The sequence below is a fragment of the Larimichthys crocea genome, chromosome III (assembly GCF_000972845.2).
Source record: "Larimichthys crocea isolate SSNF chromosome III, L_crocea_2.0, whole genome shotgun sequence".
Taxonomy (NCBI): domain Eukaryota; kingdom Metazoa; phylum Chordata; class Actinopteri; family Sciaenidae; genus Larimichthys; species Larimichthys crocea.
In genome coordinates, this window is record NC_040013.1 from 38,415,207 (window position 1) to 38,430,520 (window position 15,314).

Genomic DNA, 15,314 nt, shown 5'->3' on the forward strand with positions numbered 1-15,314 from the left:
GTTTTGTGTCTGCTAATATTAACTTCTCGACTGCATTGTCCCACTGGTCCTATCACATCTACTGGCATCAAAGGAAGTGGTAGGAAGTAGTAAAGCCCATAACCTATGCTGACTAGTCACGAGTAGACCGATTTAAAGGGTCATAATCCAAAAAATGTGTTCAGTACCAGAGTTTCAAACTAATAGGTATTAGAAAAATGGTAACATTGATGGGAGTTTTAGTCAGAGCAGTTTTATTTTTTGATTTAATTAATGACTTTATTCAGGTAATTAAAAATGTGTTTCAGTTGCTCTTCTGTGCTCTTTTTCTCCCCAATAATGTCAAGGCAAGACTATTTTGTTTTAGTTTTCATCATTAATTGGAAGCTAACAAAATATACTTAAAGCACTGAAGATAAAAGTACTCATACACTCATCCAGTGTTATAGTATTATATCTGATCATTGTGGATTAATATTACTGCCGCATTAATGTTTATGATGCATTTTACTGTACTGCTGTAGATGTTTAGAGTTAAGGTTTACTATAAAGCATGAAACTGTTTTGTTCTCACAAGAACTTCTGCAGCTAGTTTGAAATGTTAGAGTGATTCAAATGAGCTCAATCTTAATCATCTACAATCATCTCCTCCTCCTCTTCCTCCTCTGTCCATCCATGTGTTCAGTCACGAAGAAAGGGCAGAGTGACGTCAAAAGATCGGTCATTCGATCCCCAGCTCCTCCAATCTGCATGCTGAAGTGTCCTCGAGCAAGATTCAAAACCCCCCAAATTACTCCTGGAGGCTGTTCCATCAGGCTGTGTGTGAATTGATTGGCTCCTTTCTGATGTGCCGTTGGCAGCCATTGCCCTCAGTGTATGAACAGGAGGGATTGTGATGTGTAGTATAAAAGCACCCTGAGTGGTGGAGAGACTAGAAAGGCAATATATAAGTACAGTCCATTTACTATTTAATGCAGTGGTAATATTAACCCAAAAACATTTTACTCTAGAATAAGTACTTTACATTTTAAGTATAGTTTGCAGATAACACTTAATACTTAGTAAAGTCCTGAATATACAAGTGTGGTGTTACTTAAATACTTCCTCTGCCACTGTATATGAGTGGGTGGGTTAGAATAAAGTTACTAAATATTCAGCATGATGAGTCTTGTGTTTCATCCTGTCCTGGGATGAGGTTGAGGAGGGGTGTGTGGGGTTCTTCCTCCTCCTCCTCCTCCTCCTCCTCTGTCCCTCCATGTGTTCAGGCTTGAAGAAAAGGCAGAATGACGTCACGCAGGGCTGGTCTTGCCGTTTATTAGCCAGGGGAGCCAAGTGCCAGGTTGCAAGAGCTTCACACTGCAGCTCTGTCCGGCCAGCGGCAGAGGGGATGTCCTACTAACTCCACCAAAACTTTCTAGAAACTCAGTCAACAGAAAGAAAGAAAGAAAGAAAGAAAACAAAACACTGACTGACTGACAAAAGTGTCGCAACTCGCCTCACTCCTGCTTTAATGAAACTTTACTTTCTTTTTAACCAAACCAGAGGCACAGTCTGCACATCCACTTTGATAACTTTTTTTTTTTTTTTTTAATGAGCCGGGTCGCGCTTGCGTAGAGAGTTTTTTTTTTTTTTTCCTTTTCCCGATTTTAATTTTAACGTTGGGATAAAGTTTTTCTTTTTTTTGTTTTCTTTATCACTTAAGACTCGTGATGGCTGTCCTGTCACTAGCGTTACTACTTGTAGGATTTGTATTGACTTCAGCTGACAAGGTAAGTGTCCGTATCGCTTCATAGCCGCCTTCATTTTTACTCTCAAGTGTGCGCAATATTGCCTCCCGAACTGAGCCCCGTCAATATGAAACAAATCCAGCTTTAAAGCGGAAAAAAGTGGGGCCGACAGAGCAGCAGGTTTTTTTTTAAAGCGTCTCCAAACTTTCACGTTTGGCTCTCTCAATGCGCACATTGCTTCTTCTGTGAAATACATGTTGACACTGCACACCCATGAGTTTAGCCTGTTACATAAGTCATGTAAAACAGAGGCATTTTGTTAATTCTTTATTATTATTATTATTTATTTTTTTTACAAGCAGCTCAGCCTGCAGTAAACTGCTGCAGGGCGGTTGTGTTGCTGCTGCTGGACATCTCAGACTCAAGATTATGATTTCCTTCTGGCTTGTACCGCATTTAACGAGCTTTTTCTTTCCTCTTACAGGCTGGTGAAGTAGATAGAGAGGGTAAGTCCTGTTTATTGTTGCTTCATCTTGTAAATAATTAGATAAAACTTGTGAGAAAGTAGAAAGGATTTTCCTCCAGACACTGGTTTAAAAAGAAAAAAGAAAACTCAGAACAACCTTGGTGTGCACTGAGATCAAAGTGGGAGGGGAGTTTGTGTGTGAGGAGCTCTGTAATACACCCACCTCCCCTCCTTCTCCTCTACCCTCTGCTACCACCCCATATTCCCCTAAACATACACACACACACACACTGTCCTCTAACACACACACACACACACACTTATATTACATGGGCGAACTGCTTCAAGGGCTTTGTCATACAGGAAAGAAAATTCCACTTCTAAATCCTGCACATCTGTTATCCATTCTGAGGTTAAGAAACAAGTGAGCTTCAACAGTGTCCACGTAGGATCTTTTTACACCCGCCGTTATCTTCTGAACACCTCAAGGACTCACACAGCAAGATGACAGCTGCCAGTTGGATGGCGGATGGCATTTGTGGTCACCCGTCATCTGTAGTTTACCACTGTTGGCTCCTCTTGGTCATTATCAGCCTTGTAAAACACTTATTCACCCATTTAGTGTGGTTTCTCTTAAATGTTTTACCTCTGGCTTCTCTTAGTCTTCCATGAGCCAGTGGGCCTCATTCAAGATTTTGTTCTTACAGTAATTGATTCGTGAAAATTCAGCAGAAATTCAGAAGAATAAGAGTCATGTCGTATGAATTATGAGTATGTGTCATGGACAGATTGTCTGTGGTTATTTACAAAAATCTCAATAATGTTTGATATTATGGTATGGGAACTGTCAGCTACTTTATAATATTCTCTCAAATATTTCTGCTCACACCAACTTGACCACCTGTCATCAAAGTTGTGGACCACTTTGCTTTAGCTAGACACATTTGTTTTATCAACTTCATGTCAAAGCATTGCCTCTCTATTACAATAACTGTCCAGAAATACTCTCCTAATAGTCCAAATTTGTTGATTCCTGATTTCATCTGCCGATTTCCAACAGCAATTCTAATGGTAGTGTAATGTTTGTAGGGGAACTGGCAACCTTTTTATGGTAATTTAAAATGATTATGACTTTGCTAATGGTCACATCTCATCATCTTCTCATGAACAGTTGACACTCATCAGGTTAAAATGAACAATTCATGACAAGTTTGTGCTTTTAAGAGAGTTTGTTGAGTCTGACCTGAAAGACTCTTACGAGCAAACGTCTCAGAAGAAAGTGAAGAAAAATATAATCTTGCATGAGGTCTAATGAGTGCAAAGCAAAACCGGTTCACCTACTACTTTTTTTTTTTTTGTCACATTCCTAATTGAAATCTGAATCTTCGCACCAACTGTCAAATCTTTTGGTGCATGGAAACACCTTTTGGCTGTGGATTTGGTGTCAGACAATCAAGCAACCAATTTTACACAGTGGTTTACACAGAGGTTTCCTCAAGATACCTGGCAGTCAGGTGGAACATCCAGCTCCTCCCACACCTTTCAGACCTGAGAATTCAGGGACTGCGTTCAACAATTTTAGCAACTGCCTGTAACCGAGAAATAAAAAAAAATTTAAAAAACGGGCACACGTCACGCATTGACTAGTCAGGTGTACTGAGGTTGTAAAAGTATGAAGGGTTTAAATATATAGTATATATATAGTAAGCTTCCCTTTTTGCCCTGCCTTAAGTAACACCTTAAGTACATGGCAAGCCTCTGTAATCATATTCATGGAGGCATAAAATGGTCAGTTTGTTGGTTTTCTCTTTCCCCCAATGGCTAAAGTCTCTGTGGTGTGTTCGAGTTTTCGAGTTAAAGCAATGCATCAGCCAATCTTTGTCTGTGCTAGTTCTCTGAGGTTAGCGTAGTGTGTACAGATGTCCACGCAGAATAAACAAAATAAACATAATGTGTCACCAGAAGCCTGCAGAACATTTCCTGAAGTAGCAACATGTGCCAGAATATCCCATTTGGTTTACTGTAACAGAAATGAATCACAGCAAATGATTGTCATTATTTTTGTCATTTAATCATTTAGTTACCTTTCATTCTTATGTGCATACCTTATTTTCTCCACTCAGGTTTGCTGTTTGTGCCGACTAAGTGCTCTAATGAAAAAGTAAAAAATGTGAGAATTTGAGTACCAAAGAATCCAGGAAATCATTTTGTATATTTACTTGTTTATGAGTCATGAAACAAAAACAACTTGCAGCGCTGATAACCTTGGCAGACATAAATATAACTTTACTTGACTCTTATCATCAGTATCTGATGCTAATGTATCTCCTGAGAGTTTGCTGTGTTGAAGCTGCAACAATGACCTGTATACCTCATGAAAGCAGAGATGTGTGAGCCCCCAGACAAATCAAAAGTCAGATACCATTTTTTAATCGCAAATGCTCCTTTCATTGTGCACATGTGGTAGTGATTATGTTGAAATATTTCAATACTTATCCAGGATAAAGACAAGATGTGAAATGGTAAGACTGAACAAAAAACTTAATTTGCTAACTACTCTACCTGTACATTGAATTATTCTTAGTGTAACCCTAACCCTTGCAACAATTATGTTTTAAATAGAATATAGTGATCTTTAGTGTTTCATATTTGGTCTCAGTTGGTTTTAGATCATGGTTTTATTTACTTCTGTAACCATCAAGTGTCAACCAAGTCAAGTGAGAAAGTGAAAAAACTTCTGGCCTTGTCTTTTCACTTCAACAGAATTAATCAGTTTGAAGAGACTCAGAAAACAGGGGATTCTATTAGTCCTACACATGTTGCACAACTTTTTCCTATTTTTCAGTATCAACAACTTGCTCAACACTTATTACATAACATTCATGTCTGCAGAAAGGGTAAAATTAACTGGATGTAACTGTGAAGTATTTGCACTGTAAAATAGGCCTTTGATGTTTTTTTCATGTTCAAAACCTTGTGCCTGTAGTTTACTGTGGTTGAAGGGTTATGATAAAAGTGCTCAGTATTCCCTTATCTGTGTGACAGAGTCAGTGTGACCAAGCGTAAGCCTTGTAGTGCAGAATCGTCTTGGTTTTTTAAAAAATTTCCTTTAGTGCCACATTGAAGGATGTGCCTTGGAGTTGATGACCTTTTTAGAATAATCTAATGTGTAGACTCTTGAGTCTTTCACTGTTGTGCTAACAGCATGCCAATCCATGTTTTAATATTTACAGCTCCATTCACTAAATCTTACATATTCCCTCAAGAGCAAATCTCCCACAAGGCGGTGAAAAGCGAAGCCTTTAAGGTCCATTCAAAGTACATTCATTTAAATGTCAGGCTCTTAGAGAATACCCTCAACCATTAAATCAACAGCCCTGCTGATTAATTTTAGGTGATTCTTTAAATTTGCTCTGATCCCATTTAATTTCTATACAGCTGGCTGAACTTTTATGGATTATTAGGTTGTAAAAAAATAATTTAAAGGGCTTGAAAACACATGTTTTCAACCAGCTCTTTCTTGTAGTGAGGTTCTATATAAATACATTGTTCCCAAAGTTACCAAAGTCCATTTTTTGACAGACTTCAGAGTTCATGGCACACTTGAGCAAATTAACAACACTTGAAACAAATGTGATGACATTTGTGGGGTTTGCAATTGTGATTTGTTTTCATGCTGCACACAGTGCAAGTAATTATTCAGCAGGACGCAGAAAAATTGCTTGCCTTGCTGAGGAGTTGGAGGTATGCAGCTTGTCACCTGCAACTGCAACTCCTCATCTAACAGCTCCCTGTGGCTGCACTTTCTTGTTCTACGACTCTTTGCAAAGCATTGAAATGATCCACTGATGAAAATGACCTTTCTTTTGTTTTATTGATACATTTTTAATGAACAATTGCTGTCTGAGCTAACATTGCCCGAGGCTGCTTCACAATAAAAGCTACCCTTTACATGCTGTAAAAAGTGTGAAGAGTAAACTGTTAAACTGTTTATCTGTCACAGAAAATAATGCTGCACTACATGCATCACCTTCTGTGAGTCCTTCATGTTTAGGTAGACAATCTGAATCCAGTGTGGGAATGGTGAACTACTATATAGAGAGATGATTACTAAACGTCAGTATATTTGATGGCTCTTGCAGAGAAATTTGTTAACTATAAATAGTATCAAAATAGGGTCTGCTTTCATGAAAACCTGAAGGATTATAACGTAAATAAATAATAACTCTGGATTGTTGCAAAGATTTCAGGAGCTTTAAGAAAAGAACAAAATGGTCTGAAAAAAGTAGTAGAACACATAGTAAGCCACTTTCTTTTTGTCTAGTAGGAGAAATGGCTCATTGATTGGCTTGGGGATTAAGCATTGAAACATCACTTTTCAAATACTAATCAACTCTAATTCTAGGCTTCTCTATGACCCATTTGACTCCATAACTTTTGTATTTCCTTATCTGTGTTACAGAGTCAGTGTGACCAAGCTGAATGCCTGTTATTTTAACTGGTCATCATTAAATTAGCTGAACAATATCTACATTTTTTCTCAAAAGCTTGTTTTAAAACCCCCCCAAAAAAAAGAAAAAAAAAAAAAAGAAAATCACATTTACCCAGAGCATGCACACTATGATTTGTAAAGCATGTCATTTGGTCAGACGTGTAATTTGAGTTTTGCCATTGACACCTGTTTAAATGTCTTCTAGTCAAAACCTACAAGATAATTATATGGTTTCAATATTCGTGTTACATTTTTTTCCAACCAGAACCAACCAAAAAAAATTTGAATGTGTCTGCCGTTGGACACATTTGGAAAAGCAAACTAAGTCTGGGTGGAAATTTCCTTTTAAACTGAGCGTGTTTTGAGGCCCACAGATTTCCTTGTACAATTGAGTTGACCACAAATTACCCAATGAGCAACAGCCTGAAGCAAATGAAGCACTATTCCATATTGATTACCATCCAGTATAGCATGCATATTTTTGTGCTAGGTATTTACTTTTGGACATGTTGAAGGCAGCAAGAGCTTATCAAGAACTGGAAGGAAAGTTTTTCTCCTTGCACTTTCTAACTGAAATGCTTTAGCCATGGCTGTACCCATGTGTAATGAAAAAGAGAACAAGGTCATGATAGCACGAAAATCACTAAAGACCACTAGAGAGGCACAATGTCGAGGCCATTGCATTCCAAGGACTGGCGGTCCTGGCTTAACTTCTGCTTTAGTGCTGCTCTTAAACATCCATTGTATTAACCCATCAAGTGCATGAAAACTCCAGGCAAATTCCAGATTACATATTTAAGTGTGAACATAGGTGTAGCATTGTGCTAATTTGAGGGTTTACCTTTCAAGTGTCAAGACAGAGAAACAAACCCAAAATCCAAATTCATGTGTCTTGGCATTTCCCAATCTATAAACTTTTGATGGCAGTAATATTTTAGACTAAAGCTTCAGGAGAGACCAGATGTTACATCTTCAGGTGAAACTATTAGTTGAATGAAAATGAATCAATAATTTAAATAATTTATATAAATTATTAATAATTAGTCATTTATTAGGCAAAAACATTCCATCGGTCTGCAAATGTTCTCTGTTTCTTATTTAGTAGCAGAAAGCTATTTAAAGACCTCTGACTCTAAAACTTGTGATGGGGTATTTTCCATTGACCATTTTTGACAGAAAAAACAACTGGAATACAAGTGAAGCAAGAGTTTGAAGTTTTTACACTTTTTTTAAAAACATCTGGTAGTGTATTGTTGTTTTTTCCTTCTGCCTTAAAAAAATAAAGGTCTCATTATAATTCTGTTGTTTTACAGACCAGCTTAGGAGTCGGCTGAAGGAATATGGCCTCGTCACTCCGTTCAGCACAGACTCGCATGGACACTACCTGTCACATCTGCTCTCTGCCACTCACAAGCAGAGGGTCAAGAGAGAGGTGTTATCTTCTAGTGAATCTGAACAGAAACTCTTCTTCAACATCTCTGTGTTCGGGAAGGAGTTCCACCTCCGTCTGCATCCAAACAACAGGCTGGTGGCGCCAGGGGCTATGGTGGAGTGGCATGATGAGGTTGAAGGTTTTGGGAACGTCAGTGACAGCACTGGTGGCAATGCCAGTACAGGCGCCAACCAGACCGAACACACGGAGATGGAGAGGATACTGCGTCGTGAGCTGCTTAAGACAGACTGCACCTTTATCGGTGACATTACAGACGTCCCTGGGGCCACGGTTGCCATTAACAACTGTGACGGACTGGTAAGTGCTCCTCTTCCATAAAGCTCCTTACTCCCCTACCCCCTCACACCCTGTGTTTTCATTACAAAAGTGCCATGACCTTATCAACTGCCACTAATGGATTTAAGATGTCCGTAACTCCTGAGTTTAGCTTTTCTTTACGTCAGCACTGGGCATTTTTACAGCACATTGTTTCTGGAGATATTCTTTAGGCGGGCAGGAGGAATACCTTTTTGTACAGAAGTTTGTCACGGGTGAGTGGCCAACTATTGCACCCACAAACCCAGCGGATTTTCCACCCAACCTCTTCCCAACATAAAACACGAGTTCCCTTTGTGTTCCACAAAAGTCTGCAGTCCTATCCTCCCCATCACCCCTCATAAAACACTTGAGCAGTAATTGGGGAATGACCTAGGCCAAAATCTCTAAGAGTAGGCCAACAAAGCATCTCATGCATTCAAGGAAAAGACTCCGCTAGGTGAACCCAAAGACTTCAAATGATGTAGCAGACTTTCACTGTCACTCATGACACCTGAAAGGCATTTAGAATCAACATCTTATGAACATTGTATGACTCTTTTATGTATTTTTAGGCACACTAGTGCCGGGGCTCTAGACTAAAATATATATAAACAATTGTTGGATGGATTGCTCTGACTGTAATGCTTCCATACAGACATTCATGGTTCCCACAGGGTGAATACTAATGACTTATGTGGTACAATGACACTTTATGTTGCGCCAAGTTTGTCATGTATTCAGTAAAATATATTTGTATCATATTTGTACAGACATTAATGACTCTTAGCTGATGAATCTGACTGTGATGACACTGGTTTTCTCTCTTTTTGGATTTGCGTGAAATATCTTTGCAACTTGATTGATTGCCATGAAATTTGATTGATTTGATTTTTTATATAGCCCATTACCTGGTCCAACACTTTCTAGAACACTATGTTTTTTGACCAAATACCTGCAAAACTGATATTGTTAATTATACTATGTTGTACTTTGTGTTTAGTTTTGTGCTAATTAGTTCATTTTAGCAATGTTAACACGATGTATTAAGATTGTGAACATCTGTTCAACTAACCTTAAATATAGCAGTTGAGTTTTCTTTATAATATAGGCGTATATATTTTGGCATTTCTGCCTCACTGGATAATGATCGCTGTAGAGAGAAAGCAAAGGCAGGGTTTAGAGAGGGGATGAGGTGCAGCAAAGGACCCAGGCGGCTATGGTATGCAGTCTTTGAGCTACCAGGGTACCCCACAGACTATGATGGTTTAAGACTGGACTGGTGCTGCTTTTGTAAAGGTATAATATGCTCCAACCTGGCTGCAACATCAAGTACAGCCTTCTTTGCTGCATATCAAAAGGCAGCACTTCCCTTCAGGACCACTTAAAAGAATGACACATGATATGATGATATAGAGCAAGAGAACCCCAGGGACTTCCATTTGAATCATTGCGAAACATGAATGCAAAGCCTGGTGGTCTGTGTGTGTGTGTGTGTGTGTGTGTTTGTGAGTCCTCAGGATTTAATTCTCAGAAGATAGCTTGAAGGTGCTCTGTAGGGGTTCACATTATCTATCCACATCAGAACACATGTAACAAGGCAGCACATTCAGGGAGAGATTCTCACAGGCAAGCGTGGGAGTGTGAGGTTTTGATAGTGTTGCTGGTCAGTAAAAACTGAAGCAAGTGTGATATTGGCATGTGTTTTTTTTTTTTTTTAAGTGGTGGGAGGACATTTTCAGGAAAAATAGACTGACTTCCTGGAAAAAAAACAAAAAACAAAAAAAACAGGTTCATTTACAAGAAAAATGCTGCCAGGTATTATTTGGGGCGTGGCATGAAACTTGAGTCTATCATTATATGAGAACAGCCAAACAACATATAGTATGTCTTCCCAGTTGTAGCCTCATCTTACAGTAAGTGGACTCAAAGTAAGAGCTCTGGGCAATATAAAACAAAAATCTAACTTTTATACAGTCCAACCCTGATGATGATGATTATGTTTGATTATATTCCATAATACTTTTCAAAATAGAGGTTAGAAAGTGCTCTTATACATACACAGAGAAGATTTTTTTTTCATTTTGCCTTTAATTAACCAGATACGTCAGATGAGAACTAACTGACCTGACCAAGTGGCTAGGTCAGTTGACAATAAAAGAAGAAAAGAAAATGCAAGTGGCTAGGTCAGTTGACAATAAAAGAAGAAAAGAAAATGCATCAATCAATCAATCAATCAATCAATCAATCAATCAATCAATCAATCAATCAATCAATCAATCAATCAATCAGTCAGTCAGTCAGTCAGTCAATCAAATCATTTTAAATAATTGCCATTCCTAGCTAACAACACAAAATCCTGTCTTCAATAAGTACTGTATGAAAGGGAGTTAATAAAGATGTTGCCATTCTGTGCTTTGTGCAGGAAGCTCTTTAAATAATTTAGGATACCTTAAAGCCCCTGGTTGCAAAATTGCATGTAGAAATAACAAGATGGCACTGTCTGTTGCATCAATCTAAACCTAAGTATTAAAACTAGATCTGAAATACTTCTTTGAACCCAACAGAAATCTACCAATAGCTTTCAATCAGGAGAGACAAGTGAATGAAGTAAAGCTAATTTGCTGCAAGATAAATCCCCTCATGGAGTCCAGACACTGGCTGATGACTCTGCTGAGACTGACAGGCTGATCAATCTGCAAAGATTGGGAGATGATGGGGAGGTGGAGAGGCACACATAACAGCAGCATGGATGTACTAAAGGCAGAGAGAGAGAGGTATATTTATAAAGACAGCAGCAGGATGATAGACTAACAATGGATGTGTGTTGCTGTGCTTTTGGATAAATGTAACTAGCTTCTTACAATAATGTAGGAGCCATATATTGTTTTGTTTATCAGTATTCTGGGTTTGATTTATTTGGTCTGGTTGCCACAATGATGTGTGTGGTTTGGGTCACATGGGTGCCAGCCGATGATAGCCGTAGGTTACATTAGGGGCTGAATCACCTGCATTAGGGAAGGAGAGAGGCAGGTTTAGGTAGCCGTAATTTTTTGTTGACCGCTTTTTGTTTAGTTTGAATGTGTTGTGATACATGCCAACAGTGTACATTAAATCTTATTATCTCATTTCATTAAATACGTTAAAACTTACCTGGACTCATTGTGCTTCTCTGAGCATCAGTGCGTCATATGAAACTTACAGGACCTAACCTCAGCCTCTCTAGCGACTTTTGGAAGGATTTGGAAAGCCTCAATAAATAAGGAACAAACTGTTAAAATACATTCACTAGATGGCAGAAGGGTCCTTTAAAACAACATGTCACCTGCAAGAACTGGGGTATGGGGCAATCATCAATCTTAAAATTGATTTTACTCAAAATACTCAAAATTGGAAGCTCATTTAGCTCAATTTTTAACATAAAATCTATATTGTGACACCCTTAGTGCTGGAGTGAGACAGGAGTAAAGACAGTGATGTCAGTCCAAATGATAGATGACTAAAATGGTAAATGAGTCTTTTCCTGTCATCCCATGAAAAACGCTCTTGCACTTCCTGACAAACAGTTCATCTTCAGTGGTGACCTCATGCTTCCTCAATAGATTAATTGTTTGGTCCATGAAATGTCACATAAAAAAGAGAAAAGAAAATACCCATCACTGTTTCCCGGAATCGTGGTTGACAAAATTCATATTTCAGAACTAGTGAGTATTTGCCATATAGCTTAAAGATCCTAGTGACCCCATTTTATTTTGAATCACATGATATTTCTGACTTACTGTAATTCATTATGTTATTCATTCTGAAAATAGTTTGTGACGTCTGACTGACATCTCTGTAGAGAGGCAATTAAAGTATTTCCAAAGCACATGACCTAAGGATATATATATAATATATATATAAACCACAGGAAAGACCCAATGATCAGAATATGAATTAAATCATATAGCATGACTCATGTAATGTGTAGGTTTAACTCCATTATTATTATAATTTTTTTTTTATCCCCAGAGGCTTCAGCTCTGCCTTTGATCAATGTTAATACTATAGGCTACTGAATATCAATCAGCATATTAATTTCATCTTTGGACACCAAACCTAAAGGAGTTCATGTTTCTGTCATTGAAGTTGTATCACAATAAAGCTCACACTGAATCACACTGAACCAAATGTAGCAGCATTCATCTTCTATTCTATTCCCTCTGGAGGGAAGAATAGAACAGATACTTTATTGATCCCTCGAGGGGAAATTCTTTTTCCCCTCAAAGGACAAAAAACCTTTTACATCATTTTTTCCTGAAATACAACCATACACAAAGGGTTCATAGATAAGCAAATGTGGAGAGATTGTGAAGTGTTGGGCAGCCACACAGAGTGGTGCCCTGGGAGCAGTTAGGAGTTTGGTACTCAAGGGCATCTCAGCAATACCCAGGAGGTGAACTGCCACCTCTACCAGTCCAACCTCCATACTTTGGTCCATGCTGGGCTTGGACCAGCCACCCTTCAGTTCCAGAGCCAAATGCTTACAGACGAAGCTACTGCCGCCCCACGTTAGCACTGATTCCAGTTTGATGTTACCTTTAATGTTTTGTCAAGTTTTCAGGCATTCTCAAGTCCAAGGCCATTTACTCCCCCTGCTGTAATAGTTTCAGAATTGTACATTATTTCGTTCTATAGAGGTTTATTCAACAGAATTCAGTTTGCTCTTTGTTGTGCTGCATATTATATGCAGTACTATTTGATATCAAACTCCTTAATTCTTTCTGAACTGAGCAACTGCAGTGTCTCTGCGTGATCTTCTTGATAATGTCTAAAAATATTATAATGGTTGCGTCAACAAGATAATGCCAGTGTGACCTTTTAGTCACTCTTCTGCACTGCAGGATCTGGCCATTTCCTTTGATTGGAGCAGGAGGAAGCAGTTCATCACTTGGGCAGATTCAGTCTCTCGAAGACATTTATAGTTGAACCTTTTAGGAGATTCAGGCCTGAGAGGGGGCCACACAGGATGTGAGAGTTTTGCTTTGTAAATACTGTTAAGGCAGGATGTCACTTTGAAGACGCCAACAGCCATCAAAGGGTCAGTCACTTTGCCCAGTGGAAGGCTGATTTGAAAAGGCTGCTGCTGCATACAATACAAATCTGTATAACATCACACCACTGTGTACATACATATATATAAAATTTAAAAAAAAACTCTCACAATCTGTCTAAAAGCAACCAATGTGGCTGATTAGAACTTCTAATTTAGAAGTAGTACAAATGCTTTTTTAAAACTTGTGTTAAACATCACAAGATGACCTCTTTTGTTCTGCTCTGTTATGACGGGATACAATTTTTGAATTTGGGATTTTTCATTTAGAAAAAGTTTGATATTTTAGTGCAAAAACCATTGCTTTACTATACAAATATTCTAATAAATTGTAAAAAATAATAATAACACATTCTGAATATGCTGCATAAAAATAATAGTGATCAGTTTTGCATTTTGAAAGAAGCATGTCTGCTATGTCTGGTTGAAAACCATAACTGAATTATGTCAAATCTGATTTTAAAACCATTCTTGGCACGTCAACAACTCTTTAGTGTGACCATTTTTTTGTTTTTTGGGCACAGCCAGCTGCCCATTTTGTTGGTTTTCAGTCTTTTGCATAACCAGTGTTCTGTTGCAATGGTAAACAAAACTAAATCAGTTTGGCCTGTTTCTCCTTCTATACAATTCTGAATATGTTATGATTAGCCTATACTATAGTATAACATTATACAGTTTTTAATATACAACATAACACTCTGCACCTTTGCTGTCCTCTGGCTGCTCTAATACAGAAAATGATTATCTTTTTTCCTCACATTGTTTGCAGCCTAAATGCAAAGCATGCATAGCTTAAGATCAAACACCCACCAAACCAGTGGTTGCTGATGAAAAAGCCTGTTGTTGAGGAGCAATGGTCTTTGATCTCAAGTGGTAGCTCAAGCGCTTGCTAGGTGTGTGTTTTACTGTTTCTTAATTATAGCCAGGCTGCTGTCTGGAAGAATTTACTGGAGCAGGCAGGCAGGCAGGCAGGCAGGCAGGCAGGCAGGCAGGCAGGCAGGCAGGCAGGCAGCCTGACTACTAAATGCTTATGAGGCAGATACTTCCTTTTCTTCAACAGCAGCAGTGGCAGCATGGGGGTGTAGTGAGGGTAACATTTGCTGGCCTGTGTGGGAGACTGCCTTCATGTTGCATGTATGTCAGAGGAACCAGGAAGAGAGGTTTCTTGATAATGGCTGATGAAATATATCAGCGCTGAACTCTGTTTTCTGCTTCTGTATGTCTAATGTGTGGAGCAGGAATAAATCTGACAGGGTCACAGCAGAGGGCACATTAAAATATGGTACAAAGCAGAATCTGTCAGCCCATTAGTCCATTTATTTGTCAAGTTCACTTCAGTGATTGATGAAAAAAAATATTGCTTTTTTTTCACGTTAAGAGTTTGTGATCCAATACATGTAAACTGTACTTATATAGCGCCTTTCTAGTCTTCCGACCACTCAAAGCGCTCTACACTACATATCTCATTCACCCCATTCACACACATTCATACACTGATGGCATTGGCTACCATGCAAGGTGCCAACTGCTCATCAGTTTGCGGATCTAACCATTCATACACATTCACACACTGATGGCACAGCCTTCGGGAGCAACTTGGGGTTCAGTATCTTGCCCAAGGACACTTCGGCATGCAGACCGGGGAGCCGAGGGATTGAACCGCCAATCATCTGATTAGTGGACGACCCGCTCTACCTGTGAGCCACAGTACATGTGTATTTGCTGTACAGGGCTTTCTTTTTAGAATGACCACAATAACTACAAAAAGAGTCTCATATTTACAGTGGATACAAGTTGTCAGTTAAAGGATG

At 38.7% G+C, this 15,314-nt stretch overlaps 1 protein-coding gene across 1 annotated transcript in view; it reads left to right on the top strand.

Annotated features, from left to right (window-relative positions):
* The first annotated feature begins 1,607 nt into the window (after positions 1–1,607).
* The window catches only part of adamts3 (ADAM metallopeptidase with thrombospondin type 1 motif, 3), a 119,680-nt gene continuing 105,973 nt past the window's right edge, over positions 1,608–15,314 (top strand). Inside the window, exons 1-3 of the mRNA XM_010736566.3 lie at positions 1,608–1,748; positions 2,191–2,212; positions 7,978–8,414. Of these exons, the coding sequence (XP_010734868.1) occupies positions 1,689–1,748; positions 2,191–2,212; positions 7,978–8,414 (519 nt within the window). The 5' untranslated portion in view covers positions 1,608–1,688. The remainder of the gene's footprint in view (positions 1,749–2,190; positions 2,213–7,977; positions 8,415–15,314) is intronic.